At 43.2% G+C, this 18,439-nt stretch overlaps 1 protein-coding gene and 1 long non-coding RNA gene across 2 annotated transcripts in view; one reads left to right on the top strand and one right to left on the bottom strand.

The window, feature by feature from the left end:
• The window catches only part of LOC124711657, a 73,481-nt gene that overhangs the window by 36,517 nt on the left and 18,525 nt on the right, over window positions 1-18,439 (bottom strand). Inside the window, exon 2 of the long non-coding RNA XR_007005497.1 lies at window positions 5,354-5,533. This is a non-coding gene — a long non-coding RNA (uncharacterized LOC124711657). The remainder of the gene's footprint in view (window positions 1-5,353; window positions 5,534-18,439) is intronic.
• Window positions 17,198-18,439, top strand: part of LOC124711656 — a 382,392-nt gene continuing 381,150 nt past the window's right edge. Inside the window, exon 1 of the mRNA XM_047241845.1 lies at window positions 17,198-17,224. Within this exon, the coding sequence (XP_047097801.1) occupies window positions 17,213-17,224 (12 nt within the window). The 5' untranslated portion in view covers window positions 17,198-17,212. The remainder of the gene's footprint in view (window positions 17,225-18,439) is intronic.

The raw sequence follows: 18,439 nt of genomic DNA, 5'->3' as shown, positions 1-18,439 counted from the left end.
TAAATGGACTTCAGCGTGTTTCAATGTGAAACTTGATATTTATCTTACCTGGAGAAGATGAATCCACGGGAATCTTCAAATGAATGATGTTGCTAGAAATAGGTTTGTATTAATGTTTGTTACTTACAGTAAGTAGGTACGTTACTGGAAGAAATGGGCGTGTTAGAAGCAATTTTGGGTGAGTTTATGGAAGGTAGGAAGGCAGACGGAGATTAGAATTTAAAGGGGTTGATGCCAAGAAATGGCTGGAGGACCGACGCCTGGTCTCGTCACGGTCGGCTTTGATGCACCGCCGGCGTGGGGGGGGGGGGGGGGGGGAGGTGTGTCGGCGCCGCGTGACGTACGCCGGCCGAGCCGGGATTTAGTGGCGCCGCCCGCCGCGCCGCCCACGCCGGCGGTTGTCGCCCCGCAGAGGGCAAGCGGGCACGGCTGGGCGCGGCCCACGCGTGGGCGGCGAGCTACCGGCGCGCGCGCGACCGCGACCGCGCCGCCGGATCACGGCTGACCCCAGGTCAAGGCCGGGCGCGGCCGCCGCCGCTGCAGGAGCGACGCGGCTGCCGAACGTCAGCAGTTCAGAAACGACGCGACGTGTGGACATGATACGAGTGCGGTAACGGGGTGTGCGCGATCGCAGCGGTAGTTGTCGGCTGTGTCTGCCTCATTCCTGAGCTAGCTCTATGAAAACTCACTTTTCTCCCATGGCCCACATGACAGTCATGTTCTTCTCTCTGTAGTGTACGTAAATAAAAACTTCAGTATTCCTGAACATGTTATGAGGAAAAAAGGGATGTACCATGTCCAGTCAATAAGGACATCGGCTTATAAAGGTTGCATTACAAATAGCGCAATAAAATTTTACAATGGTTCTTCACATAACACACAAATTACTTCATCATTGCCACTTGTATCAAAATCCTAAGATCATTGTTACTCGATCATCGTTCCTACATGCAAATTCCTAAGGCCATTCTTAGTTTATCACCGTTCTTACTCAGCAGCAGAATTTTTACTACAAAACATAAAACAAGAATATGCAAAATATCTACATGTAGTGAAAGCTGACCTGTAGATTAAGCCAATCGAACAAACTCACTTCACAGGAAGAGCGCACTTACGTTTACATAACATCGAACATAAACCCGAAGACTCTTAAGAAAAAATTTAGAATGCAAAAAAAAAAACGAACCTCCGCCGGGACCAGCCGCACAAACCATGACTGCAGCGCCCAGACCGCTCGGCTAATCCCGCGCAGCTTTTGAATGCATTGAGACGTGAACCAGCAACAGATCCGCCGATATCTTGCAATTCGACAGCTCCGCTCATTGTGCTCTTCCGACCGTGGCTTATGTGACTATACTTTGCTTCTTTCTGTCTCCTGAAAGCTTTAATCGTAGATTTGTTATTAAATGAAAGCTTGAAAGGTCTCTGTTGGATTCCTTTCATGTTTATTTCTTAAATCTGTTGTCATTTACGGCATAAATTCCACTTCTGAATTTACTGTGGTGTTTCTGACTATCTGGGAGGAGACTGAGCAGTGAAACGTGTTACTTTTACACATAAACAAGAACGATCTGTCACACTACTACACTTTAAAACACAGTTTATATATAATTCATGTCACACAGTCTCATACGGAACCTACATCCGCTTTCTTTTATATACTGTATATGAAAAGATACTGTCATCCCCCTTCCCTTCTGTGTGAAAGATGAATGAGCAAATGTATTTCTAGTTGCATGCTTGTTGGTAGCAGGCAAGCCTGTCTGCTAGGGAACAGTAGGACCAACGTCGGAACGGGTAGCTACGCTTTCTAAAAGCAAAGAGGTTTCTATTCTTAGTATGGTCGTGTCCGTCCCTTGTCATGTTGGTATAGGAAGCTGCCTCTCTGGTCACTTCCGTTTGTATCTGTGAAGCACCCTCAGTAGGGGCCCAGGCCAGTCTGTCCGAGACGAGCGTCTGAAGTGGTAAGATCTCCGGCTATGCGCGTCTCTGATAAGTCCGTAGGACAATGGATTTCTTAAGTTCAGCCTAACTGAAAATTTAATCACCTTTATTTCAGGTTTAGATCTAAAATATCTAATGTTATCTTAAATTTCAACGCAGTGTAATTCGCGTGTGAAGTTCAGAATATCTTCCGGTAGTTGATTTGTCACTACTTTGTGAGTAAAGTGGAACCACGTGTTGATCAGTAACTCTAACTAAGATCATCAATGTTAAATGCGAATGTGCGTGAGATTATAACGTCTCGTCTTGACAATATTTTTCAGTATAGCAACTTTTCTTTATGTTCAATCCACGTGGGGTGTACTTTGTGAGACCAGTACCACGTGCTTATACAATTGTTTGACCCATCAGGTTAATAGCAAGACGATAGTAACCAGTTCGAGGTTTTTCCTTTGTAAATTGCGTTTCGACGTAATTTATTTTAATTATCAAAATTATTGTGGATTTACACTCCTTGTGTAAACCAAGTTGACCACGTGAAGCATGTGGTGTAAGCATCAAAGTAGCCCTCAGCTATTCTTTTCAGGAAGATTTCACAAAGAGTTAGTATGAATTTAGTATACCAGTGTGTGGTAATTTCATGACGGACAGGATTGCGCTACGAACGTAACTTCTTTGGGTGAAAATTGAATCGGTTGGTTCTGGTTAATTTCCTCTTGCATATGTTTCAACACTCTTCGTGTGTTATTTTATGAATGCAGTGTTGTATGCAGTCTCCCAATCTTGGCTCCATATTTGATGTGTTCCGTAAGATTACAAACTCACATTTTCACAATCCTAAATAAGGCACCAGTTTAGTTATGAATGAAGTTTGATATGCTGAAATGTTAACGGAACAATGATCAATGTTAAAATAAATGTCCAAATATAAACTGATATATATTTATTTTTATTTAAATTGTCCTTATATATATAAATCACCGGTTATCGTAAGACAAGTACTAAAAGATTATAATTAATGTTAGTCTGGTTGGGAACTTGGTAAGCTAGACTGGATACCTGGTGAAACAGTTGCTCAGTAATGCAAGTTTAACTTCCCCAGATAGCTCACAGCTTTTAACCCGCTTTTATTGTCTTGAATATCAGCACCGCTTGCAGAACCCCTTGATTTATCAACGTTATAAGCTTCAATCGAAGATATGCTATTAACTGACACTTAATTGCAACATACTGTACCAAGAACAAATTGCGTTTCTTAAGCCTAGTTTGCAGGCAACTGCGCAACCGGCCACTGCGCAACTCGTCTGTGAAACTAAACACTTTAGGCGTGTTTCCACTTTGCCGACACTAGTTGCATGAGTTCTGACGTTGTGTGTGTTCGTCGAGTGTAGACAAACTGAAATGTGAAGTGGGGAACGGAGAATAATGTTCGCATTTTGGATATCTATGCTTTGCGTAGGTGTTTGTGGGATTTCAGTGATGCTGATTACAAAAATAAGCAAAGTGTTGCTGCTTATGAGACCGTCGCGTGCGATCAGAACATAGATAGTTCGACAATATCTGAGCTGCAGGGCAAAATTTATTGAATTATGAGCACATATACAACTGAATTAAGAAAAATACAAGCAAATGTAATTCTAGCTGTACAAATGCTCTTGTCTATAAGACTAAAATCCCATCGTTCGAGTTGGCAGACTTTTTTTTAAGGAATTTTGTTGACAGGAGGGAAGGCTACACAATTCAAGAAGCTGCATTGTTTATTTAATATTAATCTATTTAAAACGTCGCAGCAGTACTCCCCATTCACATATGTTAGAATTGTGAAATACTGCCACTGTACAGATCTATCTTCAAGAGAGTAGTTTGCAAACCATTTTCTCCTTGATGCGGCCTGCTTCGAAGAATTACTCCTGTTAATGTTAATAATTATTACTGTTAATTATTGGTGTTAATGAAAAAGCGTCAGCACCAACTAAAACCGCATCTTATAGCATGCCGAGTGTTCTCTATTGTAATGCACGCAATGCGATATGTAATTTCAGTTCTGGCGACAGTGCTTCATACATTGCAATATCTTGATTCCTTATCGCATAAGCCGGCCCTTGTGGACGAGCGGTTCTAGGCGCTTCAGTCCGGAACCGCGCTGCTGCTACGGTCGCAGGTTCAAATCCTGCCTCGGGCATGGGTGTGTGTGATGTCCTTAGGTTAGTTAGGTTTAAGTAGTTCTAAGCCTAGGGGACTGATGACCTCAGATGTTAAGTCCCATAGTGCTCAGAACCATTTGAACCATTTTTTGAACCTTATCGCATAATTAACTATTTAACTATTTAGAAGAAACATTAACAGTACTGGTGACATTCTAAGATAATTAAAAGAACTTCTTGGGTCTTCCATTACAAATTATTTCAGCAAGGATGCTGAGCAATCGAACTGACGTCTTTTCTTCATCCAGTGACCAATCGAAACATGTTTCTTATTTTTTTCTCATGCAGCGATTCCACGCAACAAGCTTTAGCTCCAACACAACTCGTGAGACGTACAGCTTCCAAAACTTTGATTTCAGAGAGGGCTCAGGAACCCACAGAACGATAAAACTGAAGTATGTACTGGTTTCGCCTTGTGTACAGTCAAATATGCAACCATCTGCGTACAACTCATTCCACGCAACGAGTGGCGCAACCCAATGTCGTCGTGTAAACCAGGCTTCAGAGATACTCAGTGAGCGTTGCCTGAAACGGCATACTTTCATAGTACGCAGGTTACACAATTCAACGACCAATATCACGTTTCCTGTCGTTTTATTGCAACAAATCATAAATTAGCAACGGCTTTTCGAAAAGTCCTCAATTTGCTGACGTTTGGATACGGCGTATGTAAGTATGGGCTTCAACTGAAAGCCAATATGGAGTCCCGCTACTCTGTACTGAAGAGAGATGGCGCGCATGTGATGTAGATTGCGTTCTTCCACTACACTGGTCAACGTTTAAACGCACGTTCAGGATCTCTCCCGTGTTATATATTGCTCTGCACGTTCGGAAAGACTCCCCAAGTTGCTTCTCGCACGCTTTGACGGCAGAATCTGGGCACGCTCAACTTTCGAGTGCACGGTCCGTGTGCCGACGGCTTAAGGAAAGCGTAGTTTGAATTTACAACTTTGCACTGCGAATCACGCTGTAAGGCGTAGGACTTAGTACCACATACACCGTGTGATCAAAAGAATTCTGATTGCAGTTAAGTATTGTCACGTCGAAAGCACTGGCAAGTACAAATGCGAAGCCACGTCCGTCAGCGAAGTGCAACACTCGACATTGAAAGCACGTCTGTTGCCGACACCAACGGGTCTGCCAGACGGAGAGTACAGCTATCAGTGCAAACGTTGAAAATCCCAGAATATTCAAACAATACGTACATAAGAGCGATCAAGAAACTGTGAATACTACACAACAAGTAATGACTGGTGGTCTGCTCAGCACGCCGCTACACTGGCGGCCCGCTGTTTGAGCAGCCGACTGCGCCACCCTGCCTCTGCCTCTGCATCCTGCCGATGGTCCGGCGGATCCTCGCCTTCCGGTCGTCTTGTTGCTTCCGCCTGGAACATTTGGAGAGGAATTTTAAAAGCAAATTTCGCAAGCGGACATTTAACGTGAGTTGCATTCTAACACAAGTCTCTACCGCAGCCATCATTATTACGCTTTTGAATCGGAGAATTATTGTAAATCCTAGTGCAACTCACCTCTAAAACAACATAACATGTTTCGACGAAAGTATGCGTGCCGTCTTATGATGAATTGTTTCACGCCACCTGTTCAGGATGGTAAACCGAGACAAATTTGTGGCTCGTTGCCGCTGTACCCCTCAACAATTTGTACGTTATAATTATACTAGGAGCACGATCCTGACAATGTCTGCTTCAAAGTAGCGTATATTCATCCAGCATTTGACAATGACAGCACTTAGCGACTTCAAACAAACTTTAAACATAATTTCACACTTCACCTAACTTTTCCTCGCTTATCACCACGCAATCAATGGAAAACAGTATATCGCTTAATAAATCTTCCTCATTCATGTGACAGAACTTCTGCATCAAGCATAACTTTTTAGTTTATATTTTCTTTACAATTAACTCAGTTTGCTACTCAATTTGCACACCATATACCTGTAAGTTCGGTTTCCAACGAATGTGATGTGGGGGTTTCGGGTTATTAGTGTTCCACTAAACACACCTCCAGGATCATTATTGATGAAACGCTCTGGAGTGAGTCCAGCATATTCTTTGGAGCGCAGTACATAGTATTCCACAACACCGAGAAGTAGCAAAATAAGCCTTATAGAACCAAGCATCAGGTTCCTCGACACGATTGTTGCAGTGTTTATGTATAAATTCCTGCACGAAGGCAAAACGGCCTCACAGCATTCAGTCTTATATAACGCTTCTCTAAATATTCTTTGGTATAGCAGCAAACCCTACCTTCGCGTATCTACGGATGTGTCACCGGAAGGGAAGACTTGTTTCGGCTGACCTTCTGCAGCAGAACATGCTCCTCCCCGAGGTGAAAGTCTGCTGTAAAAGTCGGTTATATAAGGAGTGCACAGTTTTTGCTGCTCTGTCGGCTTAGCTGGAAAAAAAATCAGGGCAGGTTAATTGACCCAGAAACAGAACGAAATAAGCGCAGAGCGCAGTAACACCAACGCTAGGTGCGAAGTTGTGTGAACTGACAATTAAACGTCTGTTCCCGAGTCTCTTAGTCTTCCGTTCTACCCACGAACACCTGACAGAACTCTCTACGATTTGTGTTCTTCTAGATGAAGTGACCTAAACTGCTTCACACACCATAGCAGCAAAGTATCGTAAGGTTTTCAGTACAAGCAAACCTTTTACTATCCAAACATGATCCATAATTAACTCGCACAGAAACTAATCTAATCTTGTTTCCTTTCGTGTGCCACTACATAAGCGTTATTGATACATAATCTTGTTTGTGTATACGTCGTGAATAAAAGTATGGTTCAATCGTCTATGGAGAAGAAACGACGCTAAATGTTGTTAGGCCTCTATGCCCTTACAATATAGCGCGTTCTGAGTTACGTTGAATGACCCCTGATAACGCACCCATGATAAGTTACAAATTTTATGAGATCATATACTAGAGGACAAATGTAAGGATTTAGAAGCATATTTCAGCAGGGGACAAATAGATACCGACTACAGGGGAATTAAAGAGACCTTTGGAGGGAAGAGAAGCAACTGTATGAATATGAAGACCTCAGACGGAAAACCAGTCTTAATCTGAGAAGGGAACGCTGAAAGATGTAGGGAATATATAGAGGGTCTACATAAGGGAAATGAACTAAAGGTAATATTATAGAAATTGAAGAGAAGATGAGGTGCGGGCTATGACACTGCTAGAAGAAAATTGACAGATCACTGAAGGACGTGAGACGAAACAAGGTCCAAGGGGGAGACAACATTCCGTTAGAACTACTGATAGCTTAGGAGAGCCAGACGTGACAAAACTCTTCCCTCTGGTGTGCAACATGTGTGACACGCGCAAAATTCCCTCATACTTAAAGAAGAATGTAATAATTCCAATTCCAAAGAAAGCAGGAGCTGGCAGGTATGAATAACATCACGTTACAGAAATTACAGTTATATGGTATAAATGGAACAGCATATGAGTGTTTTAAGTCATATCTACAGAACAAGATGGAAAAAGTTTCTTTATGTAATTTAAGTAAGTTTCCCATTTGATATAACTGGGGTGAAATTACATTAGGTGTCCCACAAGGTTCGATCATGGGTCCCCTTTTGTTCTTAATATATGTGAATGATATCGCTTTTTATCTAAAACAAGAAGCTAAACTGACACTGTTTGCTGATGACACGATCCTCATTATTAATCCAGTAAAAGAAACTTCAACAGAAAACGATACAGATAATGTCTTTGGAAAAGTTATCATTTGGTTTTCTGCTGCAAAGAGTACATTTCCTTTAATAAATATAACACATCAACAGAAGTCAGTAGCCAGGTTAGAGCATACTGAGTTTTCAGATGTAAATATAGATGAGAATCTTAATTGGAAAATTCATATTTTGGATCTCCTAAAGTGTCTAGGTTCAGCAACTTTTGCAGTCAGAGTAATTCGCAATTTTGAGGATCTAGAAATTAGCAAGGTAACAATCTTTGCATACTTCCACTCCATGATATATGGAATAATATTTTGGGGTAACTCAACACTTAGGCAAACAGTATTCACTGCTCAAAAGAAACATAGTCGCACATCTTGTAGGCATACGTTTAAAAAGGTTATGAATTCTTATAACAGCCTCACAGGACATGTACTCAGTACTGAAAGTTGTTCTCATCAAAATTGACCAGTTTAAAAACAACAGTCACATTCATGATTATACACTACTGGCCGTTAAAACTGCTACACCAAGAAGAAATATAGATGATAAATGGGTATTCATTGGACAAATATATTGTACTAGAACTGACATGTGATTACATCTTCACGCAATTTGGGTGCATAGATCCTGAGGAATCAGTACCCAGAACAACCACCTCGGCCGTAGTAACGGCCTTGATACGCCTGGGCATTGAGTCAGACCTTGGATGGCGTGTACAGGTACAGCTGCCCATGCAGCTTCAACACGATACCACAGTTCATCAAGAGTAGTGACTGGCGTATTGTAACGAGCCAGTTGCTCGGCCACCATTGACCAGACGTTTTCAGTTGGTGATAGGTCTGGAGAATGTGCTGGCCAGGGCAGCAATCGAACATTTTCTGTATCCAGAAAGGCCCGTACAGGACCTGCAACATGCCGTCGTGCATTATCCTGCTGAAATGTAGGGTTTCCCAAGGATCGAATGAATGGTAGAGCCATGGGTCGTAACACATCTGAAATGTAACGTCCACTGTTCAGAGTGCCGTCAATGCGAACAAGAGGTGACAGAGACGTGTAACCAATGGCACCCCATACCATCACGCCGGGTGATACACCAGTATTGCGATGCCGAATACACGCTTCCAATGTGCGTTCACCACGATGTCGCCAAACACGGATGCGACGATCATGATGCTTGCCATTCGTGCACCTATGTTCGTCGTTTAGTACACCATCGCAGGCGCTCCTCTCTTCGATGCAGCGTCAAGGGTAACTGCAACCATGGTCTCCGAGCTGATAGTCCATGCTGCTATAAACTGTTCGTGCAGATGGTTATTGTCTTGCAACCCCCCCCCCCCCCCCATCTGTTGACTAAGGGATCGAGGCATGGCTGCACGATCCGTTACAGCCATGCGGATAAGATGCCTGTCATCACGACTGCTAGTGATACGAGGCCGTCGGGATCCAGCACGGCGTTCCGTATTACCCTCCTGAACCGACCGATTCCATATTCTGCTAATAGTCATTGGATCTCGACCAACGCGAGCAGCAATGTCGCGATACGATAAACCGCACCGCGTTAGGCTACAATCCGACCTGTATAAAAGTCGGAAACGTGATGGTACGCATTTCTCCTCCTTATACGAGGCATCACAACAACGTTTCACCAGGCAACGCCCGTCAACTGGTGTTTGTGTATGAGAAATCGGTTGGAAACTTTCCTCATGTCAACACGTTGTAGGTGTCGCCACCGGCGCCAACCTTGTGTGAATGCTCTGAAAAGCTAATAATTTGCATATCACAACATCATCTTCCTGTCGGTTAAATTTCGCGTCTGTAGCGCGTCATCTTCGTGATGTAGCAATTTTAATGGCCAGTAGTATAATACCAGAAGAAAGAAAGAAAGACTTACACTATCCTCTACTTAACCTATCTGTGGCACACAAAGGTGTAAAATATGCTGATGTAAAACTTTTCGATAAATTACCAGATTAAATAAAATGTCAGACAGTAGTAATAGTTTCAAAAATAAATTGAACTCATATCTCCACGACAACTTCTTCTATATCGTAAATGAACTATTGAATAGGAATAAATAAATCTGTAAGTAAAATATATTCATTTTGTGCCATTCAAGGGAATGGGGTCGGTAATAAAAATTTCAAGCTAAAAAAGAAGAAACAAAAGGAAAACACCTTCATTCATATGTGCATTTATTATGCACTTGACACGTTCCACATCATAACGGATTCCGTGAGATTGATCATTGGAGCCCGCATCCCGTGGTCGTGCGGTAGCGTTTGTCGCTTCCCACGCCCGGGTTCCCGGGTTCGATTCCCGGCGGGGTCAGGGATTTTCTCTGCCTCGTGATGGCTGGGTGTTGTGTGATGTCCTTAGGTTAGTTAGGTTTAAGTAGTTCTAAGTTCTAGGGGACTGATGACCATAGATGTTAAGTCCCATAGTGCTCAGAGCCATTTGAACCATTGATCACTGGAACACGAAAACACGTAACTAACTAACCAACTAACTACTGAACTACCAGTTCAATAAGTCACAGCTGCAAAATACTAACACGAATTCTTCACAGAGGAAAGGAAAAACTGATAAAAGCCGACCTTGGGGAAGGTCAGTTAGATTCCGGGAAAACGTAGGAACATGCAAGGCAATACTGACTCTATGACGTCTCATAGAAGATAGTTCAAGGAAAGGCAAACCTATGTTTATAGCATTTGTAGACTTTGAGAAAGCTTTTGACTGTGTTGACTGGAATACTTTCTTTCAAATTCTAAGCGTGGCGGGGGTAAAATACAGGGAGCGAAAGGCTATTTACAATTTGTACGCAAACCAGATGGCATTTATGAGCCGAGGGGCGTGAAAGGGAACCATTGCTAGGGAAGGGAGTGACACAGGGTTGTAGCCTGTCTCCGATGTTATTCAGTGTGTATATTGAGCAAGCAGTAAAGTAAAAAAAAAAGTAAAATTCGGAGTAGGAATTAAAATCCAGGGAGAAGAAATAAAAACTTTGAGGTTTACCGATGACATTGTAATTCTATCAGAGACAGCAAAGGACCTGGAAGAGCAGTTGAACGGAATGGACAGTGTCTTGAAAGGAGGGTATGAGATGAACATCAACAAAAGCAAAACAAGAATAATGGAAAGTAGACCAAAGTCAGGTGCTGCTGTGAGTGAATTAGATTAGGAAACGATATACATAAAGTAGTAGATGAGTTTTGCTATCTGAGCAGCAAAATAACTGTTGATGGCCGTAGTAGCAAGGATATAGAATGTACACAGGGAATGGCAAGAAAAGTGTTCCTGAAAAAGAGACATTTGTTAATATCGAATAGAGATATGGGGTGTAACTATGTATGGAAGTGAAACATGGACGATAAACAATTTAGACATAAAGAGAATAGAAGCTTTTGAAATGGCGTTCTACAGAAGAATGTTGAAGATCGTATAGGTAGATCACGTAACTAATTAGGAGGTACTGAATAGAATTGGGGAGAAGAGGAATTTGTGGCACAACTTTACTAGAAGAAGGGATCAGTTGGTAGGACACGTTCTGAGGCGTCAAGGCATCACCAGTTTAGTATTAAAGGGAAGCATGGAGGGTAAAATTCGTAGTGGAAGGCCGAGAGATGAACACAGTAAGCAGATTCAGAAGGAAATAGGTTGCAGCTGTAATTCGTAGATGAGTCGTGCACAGTATAGAATAGCATGGGGAGCTGCATCAAACCAGTGTTCGGACTGAAGAAGAAGAAGAAGAAGAAGAAGAAGAAGGAGAAGAAGACAACAACATACTGTCCATACAAGTTGGTTGTTAATTCATAAATTATAAAATATGAAAACTGTCTACAACTGAATGATTCGGGAAATTGCAGAAATAGTGCGCCACATTGTAAACCGTAACTCTTTTGACTCAGTAACATTGCAGACTACTGCGCTGCGTCTGTCTAAACTGGCTTTTAGCTGCAATCGTGTTCGAGAAGTTCTCGTAGATATGGTAACGGCTTTCTAGCAGAACATAGCTTTATGTTTCTCTTGATCTAAGTCACAGTTGCGACATCGTGAGAAGACATTTATTTATTTATTTATTCTTCAGATTATACATTCACAAAAAAATATGTATTCGTTTCCAGTCAGTACTGAATGCTGCGTAACGTTTATTTTCGGCGGATCTGCTCTTATTCTTGTGATGTGGGGTTGTAGCTTTCTTCATAAGTTTTATTGTCCGTTTTTTGTGATCACAAGCAGTGAAAACGCAAAGTGTGGTGAAGTAGCAGAGAAATCTCTTTGTTAAAGGGAAACAGCTAAAAAGCAAACTGACATTAATCTGTAGTATCTAGACGTAATATGCACAGCGTTTGACTATTATAGGAACAAACGAAAGGAAATGGTTTCCCCGCTGCAGCTTATTACTATTGAGTACGTGAACATCTTACAACCGAGTCCCCGATCGATGATCCAAACCACAGATATGCGCTTGAGGACAAATACAGTACAACAGGTTTTCAGATGGTCACAGTTCACGTTAAGACAGGCTTCAGCACGTCTCCTCATCGATGTCTGCATGCGATCAAAAATCCAAATCGTGTTCCGAATGCGTTGATAACGATCCATATAGCGGTCCAGGTGTTCATTGATCCTATAAACAGCGTCGGAAGACACCAAAGCCTTTAAATAACCACACATAAGAAAATTAAACGGATTCAAGTCGGGGGTCGTGGGAGGCTGTTGTATTGCCGAGCCGCGTCGAGTACACTTGTCGAAAATTCGTGCTACGTATTCCCCATTAGCCACAAGAAAGTGTGTTGGTGCGTCATCACTTATGTACCACTTCAAAGAAAGGAACAGTAGCAGCACTATCTGCGCCTCAGACGTTAAGTGTTGTAGCACTGGCGTGACTGCACTAGTGCATACGCCGTATCCGGGAAACCATTGATTTCTGGACGTAGTTTATTACGATTATTTGCTTGTTTCATTCTCGTCATCGCCCCCCTTTCGTAGCGGAACGATCTGTAGACTGACAGAGCTATCTTGTGGAGATCAGTGGGCAGAATTATCGTATTCATCATTATGCCACTTAAGTTCGTCAACAAGCTCTCTGTAGTTTACGAAGTCCCCTGCCTGTGGGACGCCTGCAGCGTGCGTGGGTTTCGACAACCACCCTTTCTCCCATTTATCGATCTCTGTTCGGCGCCACCTCATGTAAGCCGGCTGCCCTTCTCTGAAGCAGAAGTTCGGCTGTTTTACTGGGAAATTAAACCAAACTTTATTTTCGACCTGTTCTTCCGCTGCTATAGACGGTTTAATGGATCTCAAAGTTCATATTAATATAATCCTAATGGTTTAATACGCAATTATATTGTTTTTCCTAAATCAAGTAGACATTTACATACGTATCAGCCATTGCTCGATCATGCAGCAACACTTTGTTACCGTGTCTCAGACTGCAGTAATGTTCAGTTCCTCCGTCAGATATTCATAAAACACATTTCGTCGCATTACTATTTCCGAACTGCAGAGACATGCAGAGACTGTGTAGATTGTTACGGAGGAGATTGTGAGGAATGGGGGGGGAGCACCATGGTTGAATAACAGTATTAGAAAGCTACTAATAGAGCAAACAAACCCGTGTCTCATATTCATCCCTGCTTAAAAACAGTAGTCAGATCTAACCTGTCGAGTTGTGAAACAAACTGAAATATTTTTGTCCCACTTTTAATTTGCGAAACAGTGATTTGTCCGGATCATCATGGCGATAAAACGAAGACCAAAATGCTAAATTATTTCCTCCGAAATTGCTTCAACGAAATCACATCGGAGTTCCGACGTTTGACGGACACACAGATGTAAAATGTCATACATAGAAATAAATGAGTGTAGAATGAAAATCGAGTAGTCTCTCGATGAAGGAAAGTGCACACGTAAAGAACGGGTCCTGATGAAATGCACGTTAGGTTCCATGTCGAATATACGGAATAAACTTCTAACTAGAGTTTGTCGTAGGTTTAAGGAACAATGAACGGTGCCAAGGGAATGAAAGTTCGCAGGTCTATAGGTCAATCTCATTAACGTCAATGTGATAAGAAATTGTGGAACATATCCTTTGCCCGTGTGAATATGTTTTCCATAACCGTCGATCGTGTGGAACCTAGCTTGCTCGGTTCACTTTGGAGATCTTTATGATTGTTGGTGGCAGCAGACAAGTTGATGCTGCGTTTCTCTTCCTGAAAGCCTGTGTTACGGTTCTGCACCTTCACCTTGTAACTAACGCATGCGTACCTAACGTCTGAACGTACATTTGATTGGATTTAAGACTTTCTAGCAGACAGAACTCAGAATGTCTTTACAAATGGGATTTTCCGAAAGTAAGTGGAGTGTCTGGTGATCCTCAGAGTAGTGAAGTGCGACAACCGGGGTTAACTGGCGGCAGAGTCTCATAAGGGAGGTGACGTAGAAAAATGTTGCGAGATGCAGATATATTTGCGGATAGCGAGTGCTTGGTGCAGAAGTGGGACAGCTGAAGCTCATCATAATTACATGCTTGACAATAGACGAGGAAACCAGATACAGTTTGACCACACGATCGGCGAGCAGTCAACGCAATCGTTCAGTCGTCAAGTACCTAGCAGTATACTATGTCCGGAGTAATTTCAGGTGGATCGACCAGTTAAGGGAAGACATGTCCATTCGACTCGTCACACAAGAAAAAAATTGAACCACAATACAGATCGCTTATAAAACTCTCATTTGTACAGGAATGTTCGTCTTTATCGAGGGTTCCTCTGGTCGCCATGGATGTATATAGTCACGGCAAGAGCGTCACAGAACTGAAGTGCTCGTCAAACCCATCATCGGGAGACGCTCCAAGGAAGGTGCACTGCGTGGACAAGAGTCTTAATTTTCAAATTCTGATAGCCGGTAAAGAAACATATTGCTTCCTCCAATGTACGTGTCACATGATGACAACAATGGTAAAACAGAGAGAATGGGGCCCACGCAAAAGGGCGCTGTCAGTCGCTCCTTCCAAGGAATCCGCGAATGGAACAGGAAGAGGATAACATGTTCATTTAACTATACTATGAGTCGCGGAATATACCGTGTATATTAGTCGTATATCACATTAACCACTTTCTGTGATGTTTAAACAACGTACCCTTCAGTTTCATTACTTCGTGGCAAACATATACATCTTTGTTCCTTCGAGGCCTTGAGATATTCGTTTTGAGGCAGTTCTCATTAGAATACTCACAGTTTTGGTACCTGTTCGTTTGTACATAGGATTCTGCTTCGAGGAAAATAGAATTTCTTGGCTTTTTCTGTATTCCCGTACTAGTTTCATCGATGTTACACCATCACCACAAAAGTACAATCAGGTGAAACATTTCGGTGAATCTGATGGATATAATACCAACATACATGAAATTTAATTCTTTATTGACTTATATTTTACAGTACGAAAAAGAAAAACCTCTGATGACTTAAAATTATGTAAACATGTAAGGTTGAACAGAAGAGGCACGAAATTGTCTTTTACCGAAAGCAGATATTTGTATGTTTCGAGATTCAGCACAAGTTTTAAGTGTAGGTTAACTGTGATATTCATTAAACGTGTAATTTTTTCGTTATGGTATGGCAGCACGGAATGCTTAAAAAGTTCAAAACCACAATTCATTGCTGGTTAAGGTAGTGTTATCGGCACGCTTGGACAGCACGCTTACCTAATATGTTCCAAAACGCCATGCATCAAAACGAGATTCTACCGGTGCTCATACCTCGGGTTCTGTTGGTAACAGAATGGTAGGGTCAAGTGCTTTGCATAGCCCTTTGGCTAGAGACAATTTGTACATCCAGCAGAAGGATCGTCGTAGTGTCAGTATCCAGAGTACGGGGTCGATGGATGAATATTACACACTTCCTCCTGCTCATGCAAATGGAGCAAATCGGTCGATCCTTTTATATTTGATGTTGCTTGCGGTGGGCGTGACGGGGCTCATGGAGATACCATTAAGTCGCGGGCAGTTCCGTAGAAATACCAAAATGAGGATATATACTATTTTTTCGTACCAATACCGAGCCGCTGATTCCAAGATTGCAACGCACAGAAAGTGGCTGAAATTTTTGGGAAATTTTTAAAGGTGCTGAGGAAAGTAGAAAGAGATTTTCCGCTGTAATGTTATGTACTAGTTTGTCTGGGTCATTCAGTTGTAGAGGATCTACTGTTTAATGTAGAATCTAAGAAGCTACTTACTCATCAGTTTTCATTTACACGCAGCCATTTACGTCGAAAAAATAAAGTTGAATGTGAGACAGTAGTATCTCTGACTCCGTGGAACTCCTGCATTGAGTCTTTTGTATCTCTAACTCATATGCAATTGGACTTCCGAGTTTAATTTTGTTCTTACGCCTGATACATTGCATATTTTAGAAGTATTGCCGTCTTCATATCACTGAACCCGCTAATGAGTTTCTAAAGAAAATATTACCTGCGATCGCTGCCTGTGACCCACGGATTAATCACAGACTGACACATGTATAACAAATATAATACAGTTATACTTTTACACAAACAGCGGAGTGAAGTATGATATGCATGGTACGCAATCACATGTTCACGTACCAACGTGCGTATCACAGCGACGCCGACGAAAATTGTGTGGCGAACGTCACGTCGCGTCCTTAGAACCATACGGGCCGAGTGGTTCTCTGTGAGTCAGATCGGTGTCCATTTGAAAGGTGCGGCGCCAAGAACCCTTTTCTACCAAACTGTATGGAGACAAATGCGCCGCACAAGATTGAGCAGACCATAACCGACTTCCATTCACAGTGTCTGCCCGCGACATGGGTTCTCGGTGTATTTGCAAGTCTCTGCTTTAGAGATCGACACGGCTTCCTAGCCGAGGACGTCAGCTGCGGGCTCTGCACGCCCTGGACGCCTACTGGCCGAGTGGTGGTGCGCTGAGTCACGCAGGCGTCGGTTGGGTTGCCTACCGGGCAGGAGATTGGCCGCTCGCGCGTGGCCGCGACCCCTGACCCAGCGGCGGACCCCGCCTTGCTCGCCGGACCTGACCTATGGGACGCTCGCGCTTGCGCAATACCGGGAGTGGCCACGTGTCCAGGCTCGCGGGTGGGGAGCCGCTCGCGTCTCGTCGGCCGCTGCCGTCCCGTCCCGTCACGTCCTTCTATTTTTCCCTCCTTTTGCGGGGCGGCTTCGTTTTACTTTTTTGGCGCCCCGCCTGGCTCTGCGGACACGGTAGGTAGGGGCCTGGTAGGCCGCATTAATCGGAGTATAAAAGCTGTGCTGGGGGCACGGCGTGCTGACAGTCCCTCCCCTCGTGACCCGGGCCGCTGTAGCTGAACCCCTCGCGCGAGATGACTCCAGAGGTAAGAAAAAATACCCGCCTTCCTCCTTTCGGCTTACCAGCGCTTCGCTTCCATTATCGGAACTTCAGTTCACGAAATTCTCGTGACAGACTGAACTGCAAATTGTTTAAGAGACATGCTGCCACCGAAAATTAGTTGCCAATTCCTTTGAACCTAGTGGAAAACTGTTCACTATAGTTGGAGTCAAGAACGATGGAGGTCGAGTTTAGGCTTGTTCTGCGCATCTACGTCACGCATTCTCAGACAGACAATGAGCGTTCAGAAGTGATCTGAACACACTGGTGTGTATGCAGTATCTAATGCGATTAAAATGATCGTAGCGAGTTGTTTACTGAATTTCTATTCCATTTGTTGCGAGTTGTCATCGCTTATAGTGGCGGTAAGTAATAAATTCTGCGTACGCAAGCGAGAGACATAATTTGCAGGATATACGCTGTCTTCAAGCGGAAAGCACACTTCATGCGCGTACGGCAGCTGTTGCTTGGAATCGCAAAGAATGCAATCCCCGTCCGAGCCTCGACATGCGCAAACCGCCATCGTACAGGTTGCTACTTGAGTTACTGTATCGCTTTTGATTTTGGGTCGTATACAATGTCCTACATTACCGTATTTACTGGTTGGCACCGGCTCTGTAACTGTGAGTTACAGGATTGATAAGTGCGAGGAATCGGCTTGTCACGAGAAAATTATTTCACATGATTGCTTGACAGTTCATACAATGAACAGTTTTTTAAAATACAAGCGTTAAAACTATTACAATGAAACTGGTTGAAATGACCACTGGTCGGCTGTAGCTGCATTTGTTCAGGTCACTTACAGACTTTTAAGTTCATCTTCTGGTGTAAATATAACGCTATGTCATAGGTGAAAGAATGCCGCAGAGCAACAACTGGCGTGACTAGGCATAGCTTTCACACCTCCTCAGTTGATGAAAGACGACCTTCAATGTGTAAAAGACAATCGTCAATGATGAATGTCATGTCTGTTTTAGGTCGCGAACTGTATAGTTTCCGATGAAAAAAACGGTCTTGTCAGCCTATTTCAAGCGACAAAATGCCCCTCGTACATGTTATTCAGGGAAGTACTGGACCCTGTAATGACAAAAGCAGACACGCTCGTGTATATTTTCCACCAACGAACGGCCGGCCGCTGTGGCCGAGTGGTTCTAGGCGCTTCAGTCTGGAACCGCGCAACCGCTACGGTCGCAGCTTCGAA

The sequence above is a fragment of the Schistocerca piceifrons genome, chromosome 8 (assembly GCF_021461385.2).
Source record: "Schistocerca piceifrons isolate TAMUIC-IGC-003096 chromosome 8, iqSchPice1.1, whole genome shotgun sequence".
In the NCBI taxonomy this organism is placed as follows: domain Eukaryota; kingdom Metazoa; phylum Arthropoda; class Insecta; order Orthoptera; family Acrididae; genus Schistocerca; species Schistocerca piceifrons.
The sequence above is the reverse complement of the archived record's forward strand: the minus strand, read 5'-3'. Positions and strand labels throughout refer to the sequence as shown.